The 23,360-nt window shown below is 42.3% G+C and overlaps 1 protein-coding gene across 1 annotated transcript; it reads right to left on the minus strand.

The window, feature by feature from the left end:
* Window positions 1-18,435: 18,435 nt before the first annotated feature.
* Window positions 18,436-22,365, minus strand: LOC122047279 (probable LRR receptor-like serine/threonine-protein kinase At3g47570). The gene is made up of 2 exons (XM_042608449.1): window positions 19,172-22,365; window positions 18,436-19,091 (listed from the first exon to the last, which is right to left on the minus strand). The coding sequence occupies exons 1-2, from the start codon at window positions 22,287-22,289 to the stop codon at window positions 18,700-18,702; spliced, it is 3,510 nt and encodes a 1,169-aa protein (XP_042464383.1). The 5' UTR covers window positions 22,290-22,365; the 3' UTR covers window positions 18,436-18,699.
* Between the last annotated feature and the right edge of the window lie 995 nt (window positions 22,366-23,360).

Genomic DNA, 23,360 nt, shown 5'->3' on the forward strand with positions numbered 1-23,360 from the left:
CTCAAATAATTATAATATCACATACAACCAAAAACACCACACTTAAATAAAAAAATCACTTAATAATATAATTTCTTTCCTACAAACACAAAATAAGTACACGGCGGAAGGAAAACATAAAAGCAAAAGCAAGTTAAAGACACGATTCAATTTTTACTTGGTTTGGAGCCTCGACGACTCCTACTCCAAGACTCAAGTCCCGCAGACCTATCGACGAGTAATCCACTAAAAATCTCTTCTGGAACTATTGGAAGAGGGGATCGAGTACACAAGAATCGAAAGAGTGTAACAACCTACACTTTTCTTTTGTAGAAATTAAATACAGAACTTAAATATCTGTTACCAAACAATTTTGCAAATGGTCGGCCTGAGCTCAGTGTTTAGAAAACTTCTTGATGGTAATCAGGCGTAGTAGAGTCATAGCAGGGCAGCAGCAGGAAGCCGGAGCAATCGGAAAGTCAATCGGACGCTTAGAAGCTCCATTACAAGAAAAAAGCCTCACAACAACAGTTTTTCACCGTTGTCGTGGCCCCTTTAGAACTATTGTTAAAGGTCGTGTTGTTAAAGGGGATACTCAAAGACAACAGTCAAATGTTTTTGAAGGCAAAGACAATAATTTTACAACGGTGAAAAATCATTGTCTTTTTTTTATCTAAAAAAATAAAATTCAATATAAAATTTTCTAGTATTATAAATCATTTAAAATACAAAATTCAAAAGTAAAATTTAGTATACAATTTTTTAACATTCAAAAATAATATTTACAGCATTCGGAAAAAAAAAATTATAGGCAACTAACATAATAATAAGTAACGATACTAATAAAATAAAGGTCGAGCAACACAACAACATAGATTTTCTACTTAGATGTTGATAAAGAGGTGACACTGTAGCTCACATTGCTCCTTAACCTACTAAAGTTTTCATTTTTTTCGGCTTTTCAACGTTCTTCCCAGTACCCTTGAGGATTCCTGCTCAAATAAATATATATATTACAAATTAGAAACCATAATTGTATACCTAATAGATTGATATAAAATCTTGTTGGTGTAACCTCTTGAGTTTTTGTAAATTCATTTCAGCCCCTCTTTAGTTTCAACACATGGCATGAAAAGTGTAAAACTATAAATAAGATTCTAAATCTAATAACTACAAGCGTCAATAAAGGACTACTAGTTTAGAAAATCTAAGTAGCAACTACAAAAAGTTCCTCAATAAAAAATACATAAACTTTAAAAGTACTTAAGAGTAATGGAATATTAACTTCATATAAAATGTATGTAGCAACACTAGCTTAGAAAATGGAGGTAGACACATCAAATGGGTTGATGGAAATATAAATATCGAGCAAACTACACAAATATTTTCAAGGTACTTAAGTGTGTTTATTTTTATTGAAAAGTAGAAAAAAATTAGAAATCAAGAAACCTATATTACCTTGTTTTATTCATTCCTTGCTAAGATTTCATTAATTCTTTGCGCATATCTTATTCCAGTGTTCAAATTTACAAATATAAACAATATATCTCTCAAAACTTCTTGAATGTAAAATATACAATGTAAGTGAAAAAAACATACATATAATAATCCATCACAACATCAATTCTCAAACTCATTTCACCAGTATGGCATAAAATATACATATAGTATTCTGACAATCACATAAAATGGTTTCAGTTTAATAGGATAGTCCGGTGGAGAATTAAAGTACCATCATGTTTAAGTTCCTGAACAAGCTCCTGGAAATCGTCACTTGATAAATCCTAGTGAATGAGAAGAGTTTCCTAAAGAAAAGAAACATGTAATCTCTCGGTTTATAACGATAACTTGGTATATCCACTATACCACCATTAACTAAAATATGTCTATGGTTAACTAATTGTCTGGCTCCAGGAATCTTCGAAGCTATACCCAATCGGAAAAGGATATTATCCAAACATATCTCAAGTAGTTGCAGTAAAGCCTGACCTATTGACCCTTTGGCTTGTCGAGCAATATGTACATATTTAAGTAATTGTCGCTCTGTTAGACCATAATGAAACCGTAATTTCTATTTTCTTCTAGGTGAGCATTCGATTAATTTAGTCCTTACAAATATTTCCTTTTTTTATATGATAAAACATAAGATTCTCTATCCTTACAAATATTTCCAAATTTTTTCGAATAAAGTCTAATTTATTACAAATTATTTTTTGAAAATATAATTGTTAATATTAAAAATTCAAGAAAATAGACATTTTGAAAATTTTATTTTATTTTTGTCATTCAACAATGTGTCTCATACATCTAGATCAAATAATAGAATTTTTAAGAGTTGAAAAAATAATTTTAAAGATTTATTTTCAAAAATTAGTTTATGTATTGAAATAATTTATTTCTTTTCAAATACAAAGTATTTCTTTGTAAAAATTTTTCTATTGCTCTAACTCATTTCTATTTAGATTCGACAAATATTTTCAAGATTTTTCAAAATATAAAAGTAGTTTTTATATTATTTGTGTCAAAATGAGAGATTAATTAGTAAAAATAGCATATTTTTTTTTTAAAAAAAATTGTTTCTAAAAGATATTAGCTTAATGGTAATCATTGTTATGTACCCCTCGAAAAGTTTTTAAAATTTTTTAACAATTTACTTTATTTTTTCAAAAAAAAATTACTGTTAGTGTATTTTTCCTAATTTTTTTATGTGATCAAAGGAGGCAAAATAGGTAAAAGTTAAGAGGGATTAAGGGGGAGTTAGGATAATTTTTATCCTTTACTTATTTTATTATCCTTGTACTTATTTATCATGTTTAACTTCATTTATCATGTTATTACTTTCTGTTAATCCTAACTTTAACTTGGGTTTATGCATATCAAAAAGTTGGAGATTGTAAGTACCCCGTGGCAATTTTGATGTGGTCAACCAAGTTAAGTTAGGTCCTGTATGTTTGATCCTTGTGTCTAAGTGTGTAGGAGCTTAGGAACATAAGAAATCGAGCGGCAGTCTGAGGATGACACGGGAAGGGAGTCGAAGGGCTCAGTACATCTGAAGGATGAGATGTTGCAGAGGAGTACACCAGCAGATGAGAAGGATGCGCGGGGCGGTCCGAGGAACGAGAAGATTGGGAGGAAGGCTGCTCAAGGAGAAGATCAGAATTGGGTTCGGGTAAGCTCAACTCCTGTTACGCGAAGAGATCAGTGTTGAGTTGAGTTGCTCTGTGGAAGGCGTCTTTCATGGCTAGAAGCACCTTCAATGAATAGTACGAAGGTGCCTTGCAACCTTTAAAGGCGCCTTCCAATAGCCGTTGGCCTCGGATAAAACCTATCCGATGGAAGACGGCTTGGACCATCTTAGAGGTGTCTTCAAGCTACGGATAGTATATTTCAGGGGCTATAAAAAGACCCTGGACCTAGGAAATAGACAACAACTCTAGTATTCATTTCCTAGTTCTTTTTTGAGCATTCAACGAGTGTAAGAGGCTTATCCACCTTCAACGAAGTAGATTTTTAGTGTGTTTTCATTTGTCTTGGATTAACAACCACCTAGATTGTAACCAAGTAAATTCTTTTACCTCTTTTATTTTATAGTTGTTCAATTAACCGATTATAATTATGCAATTGCTAGTAATATGAGTTGAGAGATCGGAAAAGGTTTCTTTTTATTTTTGACAGGCAATTCACCCCCCCCCCCCTCTCTTGCCGGCCTGCTGCACCAACACGAAGATCCTCGACGCTTAAGTTAGTACAAAATTCGGATGGGTGAATGAAGATCAATAGAGAAAGTGCACAAGAGAGTACGTTTTTTAGTGAACCTCAGCGTACCTCCTCAGCGGAGAGGACCCCCCTTTATATACCACCTCTCATAACTGTTGGGACTGAAAAGTAACTAGAGGGGGGGTGAATAGCTCATCGTGTGCTTCGTGGTTGGCGTTGCTTGTTTCTTCAAAGATGTGCAGCGGAAACATACAAGAAATAAAATACAACGCTAACAAATGGATTTTACTTGGTATCCACCTCACAAGATGTGACTAATCCAAGGATCCACACACTCACGCACCCTCCACTATGAAACACACTCCTCTACGGTAACTACCGAAGGCGGAGAAGCCTTTACAAACTCTCAATACAAGAAAAAAGGAAAGGATATGAAATACAAGCAAAAGCTTACAATAAACCCTAACCCTAACTTCTCTTCTTGCTTTTGATCCGCCTCTTGACTTGGAAGAACCTCCAAGAATCTTCAAGAACTGGCGATCTGAACTTGAGAGAGAGCTGTGGAGTCGCTGGTGAAGATAGGAGATGAATCGTGTAAGCACTACTGAATGAAACGCTCGCCTGCAGCTAAATACGACGCCAACGGTCAGATCCCGATCGATTGGATTGCTCCCAATCGATAGGGGAGGCTTTGGATCAATCAACCGATCGATCCAGAGTGCCTCTGTGCTCTCTGGAATAGCCTAGATCGATCGGCTGATCGATTCAGGGCTTATCGCGCACAAACAGTAGCTCCCAATCGATCCACTGATCGATTGGGACCTCTGGATCGATCCACGGATCGATCCAAAGGGGTTCTATTCGTGGGGACTCACCCGATCGATCAGCTGATTGATTGGGCATTATCCAATCGATCGGCTGATCGATCCAGATATGCTGGATCGATTGGCTGATCGATCCAGATCTTGGTTTTTGCCCAAAAGCAAGTCCAAAGCCCCCTAAATCAACATCCAGTCAACCATAACTTGTTGGTACATAAAACCTAGCATCCGGTCACCCTTGACCAGCTAGGACTCTCTCACCAAGTGTTTGGTCAATCTCTTTGACCCACTTGGACTTTTCTCCTCTTGCCAAGTATCTGGTCAATCCCTTTGACCTACTTGGACTTTCACCAGATGTCTGGTCAACCTTGACCCATCTGGATTTCCCCGTGCCTGCCTTTACTCACCAGGACTTCCCTTCTGCCTAGCTTCACTCACTAGGACTTTCACCTGGCTTCACTCACCAGGATTTCCCTTCTGCCTAGCTTCACTCACTAGGTCTTCTCATCTGCCTGGCTTCACTCACCAGGACTTTCACCTAGCTTCACTCACTAGGGTTTCCTTCTGCCTGGCTTCACTCACCAGGACTTTCACATAGTTTCACTCACTAGGGTTTCCTTCTGCCTGGCTTCACTCACCAGGACTTTCACCTAGCTTCACTCACTAGGATTTTCAGTCAAGTGTCCAGTCAACCTTGACCTACTTGACTCTCCTTCACAATCTCCCCACATGAACAATTGCACCTGCAATGTTCATGTGTTGTCTACAAGTATTGTCAAACATCGAAACCAAATCATCAAGACTTAAGCTTGACTCACTTCAAGCCCAGTCAAACAGGTTAACCTTGACCTAGGGAATATTGCACCAACAATCTCCTCCTTTTTGATATTTGACAATACAGCATGTTAAGTTAGGAAATTAGGCTAATCCCATAGCCTCAACTCCCTTCATGTCAATATCTGAATGATGGTTCCCTCCATTCTTCTCATTTTTTAGAGGGCAAACTCCCCCTTTAGGTACTGAAGGCCTAACTTAACCATGCATTCTCCCCCTATTGGCACACATCATAAACATGCCCCCATCTTTGGGCACACATCAACCACAACCTCTCCCCCTGAAGAGTTGCTTATTCGTTGTTCACAACTTCACTCGTTGTGATCAACACGATAATAAAGATCTCATACCCTTCATTATCATCAATGCTCACCCTCGAGCATTAACCACTTGAATAACCCAAATGAAGGTCTCATACCCTTCATTTTTTTTCATTTTTTTTTTTATCAAATGCTCATCCATGAGCAAACTCCACATAAACAATGAGGATATCCACTCCCCATTAATTTCAATGTCCAACCTTGAGCATTTTCTCTAAAAGAAGGTTAACCACCTCCCAATGTGTATGAAAAATAATTTTCATATCCTTAAAGAGTAACTCCCCCTAAAGACATGGTCGTACCTTCTGTCATTGCACCAACAATGACTTGGAATTCTTAAACCTTTAGGAAACCCAATTTTAGAAGTTTTGAGGTTCAAACATTCAATATTGAAACTAAACCTCAACCTAAACTTCAATTTAGTCTTACCCAACCAATCCATCTTTGTTTTCAACATGAAAATACCCTTTTTATGTATACAAATGTATTTTGATGGGTTTGGAATGGTTACCTCGACTAAACCTAGTTTGGAATGCTAAAATCAGGCTTTCCCATCCAAAATTAGCTTCCTCAATCGATTGGAGTTGGGTCCTAATCGATTGAACTGCTTTGAATCGATCCACTGATCGATTCAGCCAGTCTGGATCAATCGACTGATCGATCCAGCGAGCTTCTGCTCGCGAGAATAGCCTTCTCAATCGATCGGCCGATCGATTGAGACACTCCAATCGATCGGGTGATCGATTGGAGTTCTGATAGTTGCTGAAATTCCATTTCAGTCAACTTCAGAAACCCCTAGAAAAATCTACAAAAATCCAAAAATTGTGAAAATTTGTGTAGACATTATTTAGGGCATATATTATCATGGAAAAATAATTTTATAAGAAAATACTTCATATTTTCCAAGATTGACACAAACTAGAGAACTTACAAAAACTTTAGTGTTTTCTTCTAGTTTGTGCTCAACTATTCAATGATGATTACTATCAAAAGATAATCTTCATCAAGGTTTGCCAAAAGCATTTTTAAAATGATTTTTAAAACCAATATCCCACCATGTTCCTTGGGCTTAATGCACATGACTTGTACATTAGCTTTCCCAATGATGGGAAAACACATAACTATGTGTTTTGATGAACTTAAAACAAAAAAAAATACACTAAATCAACATCTTGAGTTTTGTTCATCATCCTAACATCTCACTTGTATCTAATTGTTGGTTCAACCTTAGGTCAAGGTTGACCTGACTCGAGTTGACCTGACTCGAGTTGTGTTTTGATGTTTGACGATGTTTGACAAGAAGAAAGTTCTATTCTTGATATGGGACAAGAATAGAAGTTTGGGAGATTATTGGTGCAACCGTAGGTCAAGGTTGACCTGATTCGGGAAAAAGTCCAAGTATGGAGACTTGGCACTGGAAAAGTCCAAGCAGGGAGCTTGGCACGCAAAAAGTCCAAGTATGGAGACTTGGCACTGGAAAAGTCCAAGCAGGGAGCTTGGCACGCGAAAAGTCCAAGTATGGAGACTTGGCACTGGAAAAGTCCAAGCAGGGAGCTTGGCACGCGAAAAGTCCAAGTATGGAGACTTGGCACGGGAAAAGTCCAAGTATGGAGACTTGGCACTGGAAAAGTCCAAGCAGGGAGCTTGGCACGAGGGAAAGTCCTAACTGGGATGTTAGGCAGGTGGAAAGTCCTGGTGAGTGAAGCCAGGCAGTGAGAAAGTCCTAACTGGGATGTTAGGCAGTGTGGAAAGTCCTGGTGAGTGAAGCCAGGCAGTGAGAAAGTCCTAACTGGGATGTTAGGCAGTGTGGAAATCCTGGTGAGTGAAGCCAGGTGAAAGTCCTGGTGAGTGAAGCCAGGCAAGGGAAAATCCAGATGGATCAGGGATGATCGGATATCTGGTGTTGAGGAAAGTCCAAGTAAGTCAAAGGGATTGACCGGACACTTGGCGGGGAATTCTAGCAGGTCAAGAGAGTGACCAGATGCTAGGAATGATGTACCAACAGGTCAAGGTTGACCGGATGTTAGTTTGGGAGACTTGGGACTTGGTTTGGGCAAAAACCAAGCTCTGGATCGGTCACCAGACCGATCCAGTGATACTCTGTTTGCTCTGATCGGTCTGGTGACCGATCAGATACCGAAGCTCTGTTCGATTCTTGATCGATGCGGTGACCGATCAGATTAGTTCTGATCGATGCGCGGACCGATCGGACAACGATCGAGGCGCAGAAGTTCGGGAGAGAAGCTGATCGGTCTACGGACCGATCAGAGATTCCCTGATCGGCTGACGGTCCGGAGCTTCTGATCGGTCCATGGACCGATCAGAGACGGAACAGAAGCGAAGTTAGGAAATGGATCGGTCTGTGGACCGATCCACATGGAGCCTGATCGGTCCACAGACCGATCCAGGCACTAGCCGTTGCGACGCAACGGCTAGATTTCTTCTGTGTTTTCTTAGCTTTCTTCGCAGGTTATAAAAGGAGGGCTGCTGCTGCGAGGCTCGACGCTCTCCTCCTTCTTCCCCCTTCCTGTTGCGAAGTGCTATTGTGCTTGAGCTTTGTTGAGCTCCTCCTTGACGAAGCTTCGCGTGAGTTTCATTCCACGACTGGATCAGCTGCTGCTGAGTTGCTTGTTGGCATCCGTCCGTGAAGTTGTTGCTTCATCGGGGACTTCAGTCGACAACGAGAAGGCAAGCTAGTGTTGTAGCATTCATATTGTCTTGTATTTCTTGTTGTATCTCGTGTACTCTTTGCTTGCTGTTGCAAGATTTTGTGGCGAGGTTTCTCCACCCAGAAGGAGTATATTTTAGCCGGGTTTCCGGGGATTCATCCACCGACGGATTGACAGGGCTCGTCCACCTTACGGACACGCCGAGGAGTAGGAGCCCTAATCTCCGAACCTCGTTACATCCTTGTGTTAAGGTTTGGTTTTCTTTTCCTTTCATTTCTAGTTTATTTTTTCGCTGCGCTAACGAATTGTAGGAAGAAACGAGCGATTTGGGGCGGCTATTCACACCCCCCCTCTCTAGCCGAGTACGAAGGATCCTAACACTAATGTGCACTAAAACACATACAAGTCATCTTATAGGTCTTTGTGAGATGTAAAGTTTTGGTTTTGCCCTAATCTAGGAATCATGCATATCTATCTAGGCATTTTAAGTGGTAAGCATCCACCAAGGATGTTACTTGTTGATTTCACTTGTTTATAAATGTCATTTGTCCTTAATTTTAAGGAAATAAACATAATGCATGATAATGTTATGGCATACATCAAAATAAAATAGCTTTCAAAAGAAAGATTCCTATAACTACATGATGTATGTATGACATGACATGGTATTTTTATATTTTTCATAGTAAGTCATGAATGCAAAATACAAAACTAAATATGATGTCATGGCATATAATGGGCAAACAATCATGGCAAGGTTTAGCATAAATAAAATACCTAGATTACCTATCTAAGTATCCTTAATCTTAGCTAACCTAAAATTAAACCTAGATTGCCCTCTAAATGCTCCAAGAAAATGCCAAAACCGAAATTAGCATTTTCAATTCTCTTGATTAATTTATGCCAATTTAAATTAGGCTTATTCCTCAAATGTTGGCATATTTCGTTCTTCCACACGAGTAACACTTTAAATTAAGGCTTAAATTGCCTTAAATTTTCTAAGAACATACCAAAACCCCAACTTGGTAGTTCTTATGATTTTCCCAATATGTGCCATTTTAAAATAAAATCAAGACTTCTCAAATTTGACACATTTTACTCTTTCAAAGAGTAAATCATAAATCTATTTCATTTTCAAAGGTTAATAATAACCTTGAAAATGCTCCTTGAGTGTCAATTTCTTCAAAGTTTGGTTAACTACCATTCTTCTTAGAGTTGACACTCTCTAACCCATTTATGGGGTAGAGAAAATGCTCCTAGGAACCCAACACCTATTGGTGCTCCTTGGATGCTCTAGGTATTCGCTAGGGATAGCTTCCCTAGATACCTTCCTAGTGACCTTGTTAGGCTTCTTAGAAGCCTTAGTCACCTTTTCTAGGTCAACTCTAAGGAATGCTTCCCTTGTGACCTTGTTTGTGACTTTCTTAGACTTCTTAGAAGCCTTAGTCACATTTATTACAAAAATACTCTTAGGGATGACCTCCCTAGTATTTTTGGCTTGCCCACTAGGCCTAGGGTTAGTTCCATAGCTATATGAAAACCTATGATAGGAAATTACATTCTTCTTGGCCTTTGGTTTGTATCCCAAACCTCTATGGCCATTGGATGACTTTGATATTCCTAGACCTAGGTTTTGACTCTTGGACCCTTGTGTCATATTTGTGATTTTTCTAAGGGTCTTCTCTAATTTATCAAGTCTTAACCTCAAGACTTGATTTTCCTTCCATAATTCTTCAACCTTAGGTTTTACACTAAAACCTTGATTTTTCTTCTTCTTAGGCAAATACCTAGAATCCTTAGGGTTCTTGCCTAAATTCCTATCTACCTTTCTAAACCTAGGTTGAGAGGTTTTAGCATGATAAGCTACATGATTTTCTTTAATTTTATCATGCCTCCTATTTTCATGGTAAATAGCATTAACATGATATAAATTAGAACTATCATGCTTTTTACCATAATTTAAAGGAGTAGGCTCAATAAAAGATACCTTCTTTTTTACCTTGGAGGCTCCCCATTGAGTTGAGCTTCCTCCTTGAGCCTTGACCACCTTCTTCCCCTTAGGGTATTGACTTCGGTAATGCCCCTTTTGATTGCAAGAGAAGCACACAATGTGCTCCTTGCTCTTCTTTGTATTTGGGATGGTCTCCTTGGGCTTCTCCTTGTCCTTTTGTGTCACTTGGCCCTTCTTCTTGGTCAATTTAGGGCATTTACTTTTGTAATGCCCTTTTTCCCTACATTCAAAGCATATAATATGATTTTTATTATTAATTGAACTATTTATATCTTCTTGTGTAGGGGTGGCACTTTCTCCTTTGGATCCAGAGGTAGAAGCTTCCTCTTGATCCGATAATGATGCTCCTCCAATAGATTTGGCTTGACTTGTGGAGGTGAAAGTCTCTTCCTCCTCTTCTTCTCTTGACCCGGATGTAGAAGCTTCTCCTTCTTCTTGATCCGGCGTCACCAAGGATTGCTCCCCCTCAATCCTAGAGGTGGAGGCTTCTTCATCTTCATCTTGTTCATGGAACAAGGAGTAAGCTCCCTCCTTGTTCCCTTCATTGCATTCCCTCGAAGATGAAGCTTCTTCTTGGACTTCTTCTTCGGAAGTTGAGCATCTCTCAACCTCGAAATTCTCCTCCTCTTGGTCTTGCTCCAATGAGTCGCCCTCTTTGGATTCCTCTTGATTCGGTACAGTGGAGGGTTCTTCATGGAGCTTAGCCAACTTGCTCCAAAGCTCTTTGGCATCTTCATATTGTCCAATTTTGCATAGAATTATGCTAGGCAATAAATTAACCAATAATTTGGTTACCTTGTTATTTGCTTCACACCTTTGGACTTGCTCCGGGCTCCATTTGCTCCTCTTGAGAACTTTGCCCTTTGAATTCGTTGGAGCTTCAAAGCCTTCCCTAAGAGCAAACCATTGCTCTATCTCCACCATTAAGAAGTTTTCGATCCTTGATTTCCAAAGATCGAAACTAGTAGATGTGTACGGTGGAGCCACCCTTGTGTCAAATCCAAGTCCATCTTGGAATTTCATCTTGAAGTTGAGCTTCTTGAATTCTTTGACTTTGATGAATTTGCTCCAACTTCTTCACCCTCTAGCTTTGCTTGTTTTGTTTGCCCCTTCCGGCGATGATTTCGATGAAGAGCGGCCTTGCTCTGATACCACTTGTTGGGACCGAAAAGTAGCTAGAGGGGGGTGAATAGCTCGTTGCGTGCTTCGTGGTTGGCATTGCTTGTTTCTTCAAAGATATGCAGCGGAAACATACAAGAAACAAAATACAACGCTAACAAATGGATTTTACTTGGTATCCACCTCACAAGAGGTGACTAATCCAAGGATCCACACACTCACGCACCCTCCACTATGAAACACACTCCTCTACGGTAACTACCGAAGGCAGAGAAGCCTTTACAAACTCTCAATACAAGAAGAAAGGAAAGGATATGAAATACAAGCAAAAGCTTACAATAAACCCTAACCCTAACTTCTCTTCTTGCTTTTGATCCACCTCTTGACTTGGAAGAACCTCCAAGAATCTTCAAGAACTGGCGATCTGAACTTGAGAGAGAGCTGTGGAGTCGCTGGTGAAGATAGGAGATGAATCGTGTAAGCACTACTAAAGGAAACGCTTGCCTGCAGCTAAATACGACGCCAACGGTCGGATCCCGATCGATTGGATTGCTCCCAATCGATCGGGGAGGCTTTGGATCGATCAACCGATCAATCCAGAGTGCCTCTGTGCTCTCTGGAATAGCCTGGATCGATCGGCTGATCGATCCAGTGCTTATCACGCACAAACAGCAGCTCCCAATCGATCCACTGATCGATTGGGACCTCTGGATCGATCCACAGATCGATCCAAAGGGGTTCTGTTCGTGGGGACTCACCCGATCGATCAACTGATCGATTGGGCATGATCCAATCGATCGGCTGATCAATCCAGATCTGCTGGATCGATCGGCTGATCGATTCAGATCTGCTGGATCGATCGGCTGATCGATTCAGATCTGCTGGATCGATCGGCTGATCTATCCAGATCTGTTGGATCAATTGGCTTATCAATCCAGATCTTGGTTTTTGCCCAAAAGCAAGTCCAAAGCCCCCTAAATCAACATCCAGTCAACCCTAACTTGTTGGTACATAAAACCTAGCATCCGGTCACCCTTGACCAGCTAGGACTCTCTCACCAAGTGTCTGGTCAATCCCTTTGACCCACTTGGACTTTTCTCCTCTTGCCAAGTATCCGGTCAATTCCTTTGACCTACTTGGACTTTCACCAGATGTCTGGTCAACCTTGACCCATCTGGATTTCCCCGTGCATGGCTTTACTCACCAGGACTTCCCTTCTGCCTAGCTTCACTTACTAGGACTTTCACCTGACTTCACTCACCAGGATTTCCCTTCTGCCTAACTTCACTCACTAGGTCTTCTCATCTGCCTGGCTTCACTCACCAGGACTTTCACCTAGCTTCACTCACTAGGGTTTCCTTCTGCTTGGCTTCACTCACCAGGACTTTCACCTAGCTTTACTCACTAGGGTTTCCTTCTGCCTGGCTTCACTCACCAGGACTTTCACCTAGCTTCACTCACTAGGATTTTCAGTCAAGTGTCCAGTCAACCTTGACCTACTTGACTCTCCTTCACAATCTCCCCACATGAACAATTGCACCTGCAATGTTCATGTGTTGTCTACAAGTATTGTCAAACATCGAAACCAAATCATCAAGACTCGAGCTTGACTCACTTCAAGCCCAGTCAAACAGGTCAACCTTGGCCTAGGGAATATTGCACCAACAATAACCTCCGTAATCATAAGGTGGCTAAGAATGTCAAAAATTCTTGGGTAACGAAAAATTATAAACTAGGAATGTGCAATAATTGTCCCAAGAATCTTCCTTTACCAACATCTATACCTCTTTTGTAGTTTATAGTTTATGTCGTTGATGAGGCGGTTGAAGAAATGTGCTGTCATAAGTGGTCAGCTGATGAGAAACACAATAATCCTTGAAAAAGGTTCCAACAGAATATTCTCTGACATATGATTGTTATTCTGATAGATTGTCATGATTCTCTGATTACTGTCTGCTGAGTATATCTCAATAGGCTTAAAAGGTCAGCTGTCTTTAAGTTCGTTAGTGCATTAAGTTGCTCGATTATATGCTGGGTGGTGGTGGAAATTTGTTTGAGCAGCAATATAATAAACAGAGCCTACTAAAAACCCATCCGGTAAATAACATGAAACTAAGTACCCCAGTCTAGCCGGCTTTGTAGTCGGTTGACCATATAATGGATTACTTCTAAGAGAACCTTAAATTGATCATCCGTACACTAACGGATATGAAGTAAACTTGAGGTCTGGAAGTCCGACAGAGTTTATAAAGAGCTGCTTGACACCCTTGCGCAGAAGAGATGAATACATTTGAGATGTATGGGTTCGTCCGACCAAATTGTCGATCGAATACGAATGGAGGCCTTCTATCCCATGTGGGGACCCATAGGGTTAACCAATAATAGAGTCGATCGGGTGTACACAGATCAGAGTAGGGAGTTTGACCTTTACCTCGACCGAACCTATAATCGATCGAATGTAAGGTGGGTCGAATATCTCTTAAACTAAGTCGGCTATTGAATGACCAGACATGCTAGCTTCCCAGTTCAAGAGTAAAGAATTAAACCTCCTATGTTCAACCGACTTAAGGACTGGTCGGCCCTCTTCCGAATGACTTGTAATTCGGTCGAGTTGGTACTTAAAGCCATAACGCTGAACGAATAACAAAACCTGATAGAGAATGGTCTCTTTCATATTATATATAATACATGACTTCTTAAAAATCTTCTTTGCAATAACTGCTCCTCTTTGTTTTATTTCATCTTATTCCCATATTTAGGTACATAGGTCCCTTCGTGGTGGCAAAGAATAAAAGGATAAACATAGGTCCCTTCGTGTTCTTATCGAACAAGGGTAATTATAGATACTTAGGTGGCGTTTGATTTAGAGGTTCGGGAATGAAGGAATAGATTCATTCCCAAACCTTGTGTTTGGTTGATGGAAATGGAATCAAGATTTTGGAATGAAACCTAAAAATTTGAGTATGGATGAAACCCACCCCCTCCCTTGGGTTTTGATGGAATGGGAATAAGAATTAAGTTTTTGACAAAAATACCCATATTTGTTCAATTTTTCTTTCATTTCACTCTCTCTCCTTGTTCTCTCTCATCATACTTTCTCTCTCCTCATTTTATCATCACATTTTCTCTCTCAACATACTTTCTCTCTCCTCATTCTCTCTCATTACACATTCTCTACCATTTTATCTCTGTATTCTCTCTCATCACACACTCTTTCTGTAGGACCGTTGAGCCGGCTAGAAAGGGGGTTGAATAGCCCTAAAAAGAATAAATAAACCCTTCCCGACTTTTCATACTAACACTTGTAAAATAATCAAAGCAGTAAATTAAAAGTAGAAAAGAAAGAGGCACAGTTGTTTACTTGGTTACAACCAGGGAGGTTGTTAATCCAAGGAAAGGATGAAGCGCACTATCAATCTCCTTCAAGCGGAGAAGCATCTTACAACGTTGAAGCACAAAAGGAAAGAAGCTAATCTAAACAGTGGAAAGCGCACAAGTATTTTTACAATTTCTGAACTGATTCGAAAAGCTTCTGGACTAAGGCTATATTTATAGCCTTGGTCGGGGCGCCTGGAAGAGGTTCCGGGCGCCCTGGGGGGATAAAACTTTATCCCCCAACGTTCAGATCGCGTTTGACGCGAACTGGTCAACAAATCAGGTTCGGGCGCCCCGGGCTGTTCCGGGCGCCCCGGAGCCAAAAGTCAACAGCGGTTGACTTTTTCGTCTGGGACCTCTGCTCCGGTTCGGTTCAGCTCTGTCCGGGTCTTCTATTCCGGATCCGTTCGCTTGGGTGATCTCTGCCATCCGGAAAAGGGCTCGCCCGAACCCAACTTCCGGTCTTCTCGAGCGGGCTTCCCTGCGGCTTCTCGTCCCTCGGAATTGCCGCGTGTTTCCTTCTCGTCCGCCGACATACTCATCCGCAGTCTTCGTCCCTCGGACGCACCGCGTGCCGTCCTTCCCGCTAGCTGCATCTCTTGCTCCCCGAGCAATCTTCCACTCCGGCTTTCGTCCCTCGGAATCACCGCACGCTTCCTTCTCGTCCGTCGGTGTACTCTTCCGCAGCACCTCGCCCCTGGACTGCCGTCCTTCTCGCTAGCTGCGTCTTCCGCTCGACTACCTATGCTCCTAAGCTCATGCACACTTAGACACAAGGTTAATAACAAACAGGACCTAACTTAACTTGTTGATCACACCAAAATAACCTTGGGGTTCCAACACTTTCTCATTATTTTCTCTCTCTTCATTATCTCCTCATTTTTTCATCATACTTTCTCTCTTATCATACTTTCTCTCTCATCAATCTCTCTTACAATACTCTTTCTCCATATTTTATCTCATCATACTTTCTCTCTCTTCATTCTCTTTCATCACACTCTCTCTCCTCATTCTCTCTCATCACACATTCTCTACCATTTTCTCTCTATATTCTCTCTCATCACACTCTCTCTCCTTATTTTCTCTCATCACACTCTCTCTCCTCATTTTCTCTCATCACACTTTCCCTCTCTTCATTTTTTCCCATCATACTTTCTCTCTCATCACATTTTCTCATCATACTTTCTCTCCTCAATCTCTCATTTTCTCTCATCACACTTTCCCTCTCTTTATTTTTTCCCATCATACTTTCTCTCTCATCACATTTTCTCATCATACTTTCTCTCCTCAATCTCTCATTTTCTCTCATCACACTTTCTCTCTCTTTATTTTTTCTCATCTCTCTTTCTCTCTCAACACACTTTCTCTCTCATTATACATTTTCTCTTCTCAATCTCTCCTTTCACGTTCTCTCTCCTCATTTTCTCTCATCACACTTTCTCTCTCTTCATTTTTTCCCATCACACTTTTTCTCTCATCACACTTTCTCTCTCATCATATGTTTCTCTCACATTCAACTTTCTCTTCCATCTAATTTTTTTTCTTATTTTCTTCTAAGGGTAAAAAAGGAAATTTAGGTTCATTCCGATTGAAAATATTCAACTAATCAAATATTATTTTTAAGAATGATACCCAAGCTCATACTCATTCTCATTCCACAATACTATGATACTCATTCTCATTCCGATTCCTAGGAAAGAACCAAACACCACCTTAATGTATAATCCATGTTCTAAGCAATCACATGTTGGAGTACACCAACAGATGAGAAGGATGCGCGCGGCGGTCCGAGGAACGAGAAGCTTGGGAGGAAGGCTGCTCAAGGAGAATATCAGAGTTGGGTTCGGGTAAGCTCAACTCCTGTTACGCGAAGAGATCAGTGTTGAGCTGAGTTGCTCTGTGGAAGGCATCTTTCATGGCTAGAAGCACCTTCGATGAATAGTACGAATGTGCCTTGCAACCTTTAAAGGCACCTTCCAATAGCCGTTAGCCACGAATAAATTTTTATCCTCAGCGGATAAAACCTATCCGATGGAAGACAACTTGGACCATCTTAGAGGTGCCTTCAAGCTACGGATAGTATTTTTCAGGGGCTATAAAAAGACTCTGGACCTAAGAAATTGACAACAACTTTAGTATTCATTTCCTAGTTCTTTTCTAAGCATTCAACGAGTGTAAGAGGCTTATCCGCCTTCAACGAAGGAGATTTTTAGTGTGTTTTCATTTGCCTTGGATTAACAAAAACCTAAGTTGTAACCAAGTAAATTCTTCTACCTCTTTTATTTTATAGTTGTTCAATTAACCGATTATAATTATGCGATTGCTACTAATATGAGTTGAGAGATCGGAAAAGGTTTCCTTTTATTTTTGACAGGCAATTCACCCCCCCCCCCTCTCTTGCTGGCCTGCTGCACCAACACGAAGACCCTCCAACGCTCAAGTCAGTACAAAATTCGGATTGGTGAATGAAGAACAATAGAGAATGTGCGCGCGAGAGTAAGTTTTTTAGTGAGCCTCAGCATACCTCCTCAGTGGAGAGGACCTCCCTTTATATACCACCTCTCATAACCTCCGTAATCATAAGGTGGCTAAGAATGTCAGAAATTGTTGGGTAATGGAAAATTATAACCTAGGAATGTGCAATAATTGTCCGAGGAATCTTCCTTTACCCACATCTATACCTCTTTTGTAGATTATAGTTTATGTCGTTGATGAGACAGTTGAAGAAATGTGCTGTCATAAGTGGTCGGCTGATGAGAAACACAATAATGCTTGAAAAAGGTTTCAGCAGAATATTCTCTGACATATGGTTATTATTCTGATAGATTGTCATGATTCTCTGATTACTGTCTGCTGAATATATCTCAGTCGACTTAAAAGGTCGGTCGTCTTTAAGTTCGTTAGTGCATTAAGCTGCTCGATTATATGTTGGGTGGTGGTGGAAATTTGTTTGGGCAGCAATATAATAAATAGAGCCTACTAAAAACCCATCCGGTAAATAACATGAAACTAAGTACCCCAGTCTAGCCGGCTTTGTAGCCGGTCGACCATATAATGGATTACTTCTCAGAGAACCTTAAATTGATTATCCGTACACTAACAGGTATGAAGTAAACTTGAGGTCTGGAAGTCCGACCGAGTTTATAAAGAGCTTCTTGACACTCGTGCACAAAAGAGATGAATACGTTTGAGATGTATGTGTCCGCCCGACCAAATTATCGGTCGAATACGAATGGAGGCCTTCTATCCCGTGTGGGGACCCATAGGGTTAACCAGTAATAGAGTCAATCGGTTGTACATAGATCAGAGTAGGGAGTTTGACCTTTACCTCGACCGAACCTATAATCGATCGAATGTGAGGTGGGTCGAATATCTCTTAAACTAAGTCGGCTATTGAATGATCGGACATGCTAGCTTCCCAGTTCAAGAGTAAAGTACTAAATCTCCTATGTTCGACCGACTTAAGGGCTAGCTGGCCCTCTTCCGAATGACTTGTAATTCGGTCGAGTTGGTACTTAAAGCCTTAACGTTGGACGAATAACAAAACATGATAGAGAAAAATCTCTTTTATATTATATATAATACATGACTTCTTAAAAATCTTCTTTGCAATAGCTGCTCCTCTTTGTTTTATTTGATCTTTATTCCCATATTTAGGTACATAGGTCCCTACATGGTGGCAAAGAATAAAAGGATAAACATAGGTCTCTTCGTTGTGGCAAAAGCCGAATAACATAGGTCCCTTCGTTATGGTAAAAGTCAAATCCGTTCGGCCCCAGAACATAGGTCCCTTTGTGTTCTTATCGAACAAAGGTAATTATAGATACTTAATGTATAATCCATGTTCTAAGCAATCACATGTTGGTCATGAGCAACATATTCTTGATCGTTTCCATTCTCGTCACTGCATCTGCCATGGTGATCCTCTCTCCCGGCGACTCCTTAGCACAACAAAGACCAACCATGAGAACCGACTCCAAGCACTGCTTTATCCTTCCGCTCGCCTGCTTCCCAACCACGAAGTTCAACGCCACATCTTCACCTCCTTCACAAAACATCGCCGGATCGGCCATGCCTCCTGTGACGTCAACTCCGGCGGCGAGATTTCTCTCTACATACTTCTGCAGTGTAAACCCATCGTTGAACTCCTCGTCCGTCGGCCGCCTCCTCGTGAATAACTCCAGCAGTAGCACTCCGTAGCTGTATACATCTGCCTGCGTTGATATCAGCCCGCCCATCCCATACTCTGCAAAAAAAAAATCAAAATTTTAACATCTCGTGGAAATTTGATCGGCCAAATTGCATGCTCTTTGGATCATACATCACCTGGAGCCATGTAGCCGATGGAACCTTTAATGGCGGCGGAAGAAGATTGGTAAACATTGGTGCTACTCGTGAGGAACCTGGCGATGCCGAAATCCCCAACGCGAGCGGTCATGTTGGCGTCGAGAAGCACGTTGCTGGGCTTCAAGTCGCAGTGGATAATCGGCGAGTCGTAGTGGTCGTGGAGATAGTTCAAGGCCGCGCCGACGTCGATAGCGACGTTGAGCCTCTGCACGAGGCCGAACATCCTGGTGCCGTGGAACTTCCTGTCGCTCGGCTCAGGGTGCAACCAGTTCTCCAAGCTCCCGTTCGGCATGAACTCGAACAGAATAGCTCTGAATTCGTTGCCCATGGAGTCGATGCTGACGCAGGTGGTAAGCATCTTGACGAGGTTTCGATGGCGGATGTTGCGAAGCGCTTCGCACTCCGCGATGAAGGCCTTGAAGGCTCCGCGGTGCTCGAGGTCGAGCACCTTGACTGCGATTTGCTCGTCGCCGAGGGAACCTCTGTACACTGAGCCGTAGCTTCCGACGCCAATCAAGTTCTCTGGGGAGAAGTCGTCGGTAGCCTTCAGCAAATCCGTGTAAGACACTTTTGTGTGAACTTGATCAATATTCCGATCACTCGGAACCATGGAATTTCTGTTAATCCGCCGCCGTTGTTCCACCACGTAGAATGCAGTAAAGAGGGCAATACACAAGAACAGAGCAGTCACCGGCAGTGCAATTGCGAGCGCGAGCCGCCAATTCTTCTTGGATTTGTGTGTTGGGCAGGAAGGCAGATGCAAACTCGCGATGCCGCCGCAGATTCCTCTGTTTCCCTCGACGTCAAACTCGCTAGAATTAAGGAATAATCCTTGACTCGGCATCTCACCGGAGAAAGAATTGTAGGAAAGATTGAGATTCTCCATGTCTGGGTAATTTCCTAGGAACTCTGGAATTGGACCGGACAGGTTATTGTGCGAGAGGTCCAAGTCTATGAGGCCCTTCAAGTCGGCCAGCGAGTGAGGAATGGTCCCTTCGAAGAAGTTCCTGCTCAAATTGAGAGATTCCAGAACTTGGCATTCTCCAATTGTGCTCGGAATGCGTCCGGAAAGGCTGTTGTTGTAGAAGGACAAGTACTGAAGGTTGCGCAAATTGCCGATCTCCTGCGGTAGCGGACCGCTCAGGTAGTTGTTGGACATGTCGACGAAGTTCGACAGTGCTTCGATGCTTAGAACCTCATGCGGAATTGAGCCGGTGAGCTGGTTGTTTGATAGGTTCAAAATGTTTAGATTCTGGCATTTCCCGAGCTCCGCCGGTATCGTGCCTGTCAAGAAATTGCCGTTGAGGAAGCACTCGTTGAGCCGAGTCAAGTCACCGAGGGCCGGCGGAATGGTGCCGGTAAACTTGTTGTCGTACAAGATCAATGATTCCAATTCGATGAGCTCACCGAGGAAGTCCGGGATGGGGCCGGTGAACTGGTTCTCGTTCAAACCCAGTGTCACCAGGTTAGTGAACCTCCTGATCGTGGCCGGAAAGTTTCCGGAGATGCGGTTCCGGCCGAGGGTGAGGCTATTGAGACTCCGGGAGAGGTTGGCAAAGGAAGCTGGGAGCTCGCCGGCGAGTTGGTTCTCCATGAGGTTGAGGTCCTCCAGCTGCGTGCAGTTCGACAGGGAGGCGATGAAGTCCCAGTCTCCAGGGGCGGCTGCCACGAGCTGGTTTGTACCGAGGGATAGCTGCTTCAAATTAGGCAATTTGCTTCCCAGATTTCGCGGTATCTTCCCGCTGAAATTGTTGCTGCTGATGTCGAGTTGCTCGAGAAGCACGGCGTTATTCAACGACGCCGGAATCGGGCCCTCGAGTTGGTTGTTGGCCAAACCGAGCCACCTCAGGTTTGGCAAAGCGTCGCCGATGTCATCCGGCAGCGTCCCCTTTAAGTTGTTGGAGACCATGCTCAAAATTTCCAAGTTACTGATTCTGAAGAGGGACCGGGGAATGTTGCCGCTGAGGTTATTGATCGACACCTGCAAGAAATGGAGCATCTTGAGATTGCCTAAATCCTCCGGTAGTCTGCCTTCGAGGTGGTTGTACGCCAAGTCGAGGATTCGGAGCGAAGAGAGATTAGTGATGGAAGGAGGGATTTTCCCGGTAAGGTCGTTGGTGGAGAGGCTGATGTAGGTGAGATTTACCAGTCCCCCGATAGAATCGGGGATACCTCCGGTTAGATTGTTGTTGCTGAGGACGAGCTCCTTAAGGTGGAGCATTCTTTCCAGCGGAAGGATTTCCCCGGAGAGTGAGTTGTTTGAGAGGTCAAGGAACCAGAGATTCGTCAGATTTCTCATCGCCGACGGGATGGTTCCGGTGAATTGGTTGTTGGAGAGGCACAGCATGCCTACGGAATAGAGGTTCGCGAACGACGTCGGGATTCCGCCGTTGAGCTGGTTGAAGGAGAGGTCGAGGTAGGAAACATTTAAGAGGTCGCCAAGAGATGAAGGGATCTCGCCGGTGAGCTTATTATATGAGAGATCGAGTTTTCTGAGAGAGACAATCCTCCCCAGCGACAGGGGAATCCCTCCTGTGAGACGGTTGTCGGCGAGGCTGAGCAGGCGTAGATTGGGATGGGGATTGGAGCCGAACTGGACGGGAATGGCGCCGGAGAGGAAATTGGAACTGAGGTCGAGAAGAGTGAGGTTGAAGCAGAGATCCAGGCTCGCCGGCAGGGTGCCGTTCAATTCGTTATAGCTCAAGTTGAGTTGGCTCAGCCCGGCCAGTCGGCCTAGCTCCGGTGGGATTTCACCGTACATGGTGTTGTTGGGGAGGAGCAAGGAGGAGAGGTAGGTGAGGTTGGCGACGGCGGGGGAGATGATTCCTTTGATGCCGACGGCGGTGAGGTCGATGGAGGAGACGCGGCCAGGGTGGGCGGCGTCGGCGCATGCAACGCCCGGCCAGCGGCAGAAGTCCAGCGTGGCGTTCCACGGCCGGAGGAAGCCGCGGGGGTCATGGGATATGGCAGCGCGGAAGGCGAGCAGGGCGGCGCGGTCCGCTTCCGGTCCGGTTGCGTCGGTGGCGGAGTGGCAAGTGAGGAGGGAGTGTGAGAGGAGACAGAGTAGGAGCAAAGCAAGAACCGGCATGAGCTCCATGCGCGCAGTACTGAATGCAACGAAGAATTCAGTGGATGAGCTGCAAGCCTGCAAGTGAGACTTTGGAGGACTGACTAAATAGAAACTGGTGTTGGAAATTTTGCAACGTCAGCAGTGGGACTTAATTAATCATGTTGATGACTAACGGAAAACTTCCGTAAAACTATATTAATCATCCAAAACTACTCAGGCTAACTAAATTTATCTTATAATTATCATATTATATTAAGTGAACTTTACCATGATAATAAAAACATGGACTTCATATTAAAATGGGCATAAAATAAAAAAACGGAAATGACAGTGTTTAAATGACAATCGAAACCAAGTCGACTTCATATTGGCGGTGTGTCGGAGTCAACCTAAATGGCAATTAATGGGAACCCTCCAAGGAAATAAAGTCAAATTAGGAGTCAAACAACATTAAACACCACGAGTTCAATCAAAAAGATTCGTTGTAATTTTCCAACACGATGTGGGAGAACAGTGTGTGATCAGTTTCAAACTTAACTACTTAGGGCATCCACAACGCCGCGTTAAAGCGGCGTTATAACGCCACTGTTGCTTTAACGCGGCGTTGTGGAACGCCGCGTTCATTCAATTAGCTTGAACGCGTTCAGTATTCTGAACGCGTTCAAGCAGCATTGGGGTGGGCCAGGGCTGGCCCACCCCATGCTATATTTTATTTTTTTTAATAAAAATATAAACTCTAAAATAAATTTAAAAGAAAAAGCAGAAGACAACGGCAAAAGCAACGGCTAATTCAAAAAAAAATAGCTATTTAATTTAAAATTTTTAATAAAATGATTACTTTTTAACGGCTAGTTAACGGCTAGTTTGAAATTTTGACTATAAATATCCATCTATATGTGCACATATTTTCATTCCCACTCGCTACTCTTTCAATTTCACTCTCTAAATTCTCTCCCCGTCTATTTTTTCAAGTTCCTACCATCTTATTTTCTATCCGAAATGGATGAAAATAATAGGGCATTTTTTTCAAATTTCTTGAATTCTACAAACAACTCGCAAGAATATTCATCTTCCCAGAATCCACAAATTCCACCAAAT

This window comes from Zingiber officinale, chromosome 1B (assembly GCF_018446385.1).
Source record: "Zingiber officinale cultivar Zhangliang chromosome 1B, Zo_v1.1, whole genome shotgun sequence".
Taxonomy (NCBI): Eukaryota; Viridiplantae; Streptophyta; class Magnoliopsida; order Zingiberales; family Zingiberaceae; genus Zingiber; species Zingiber officinale.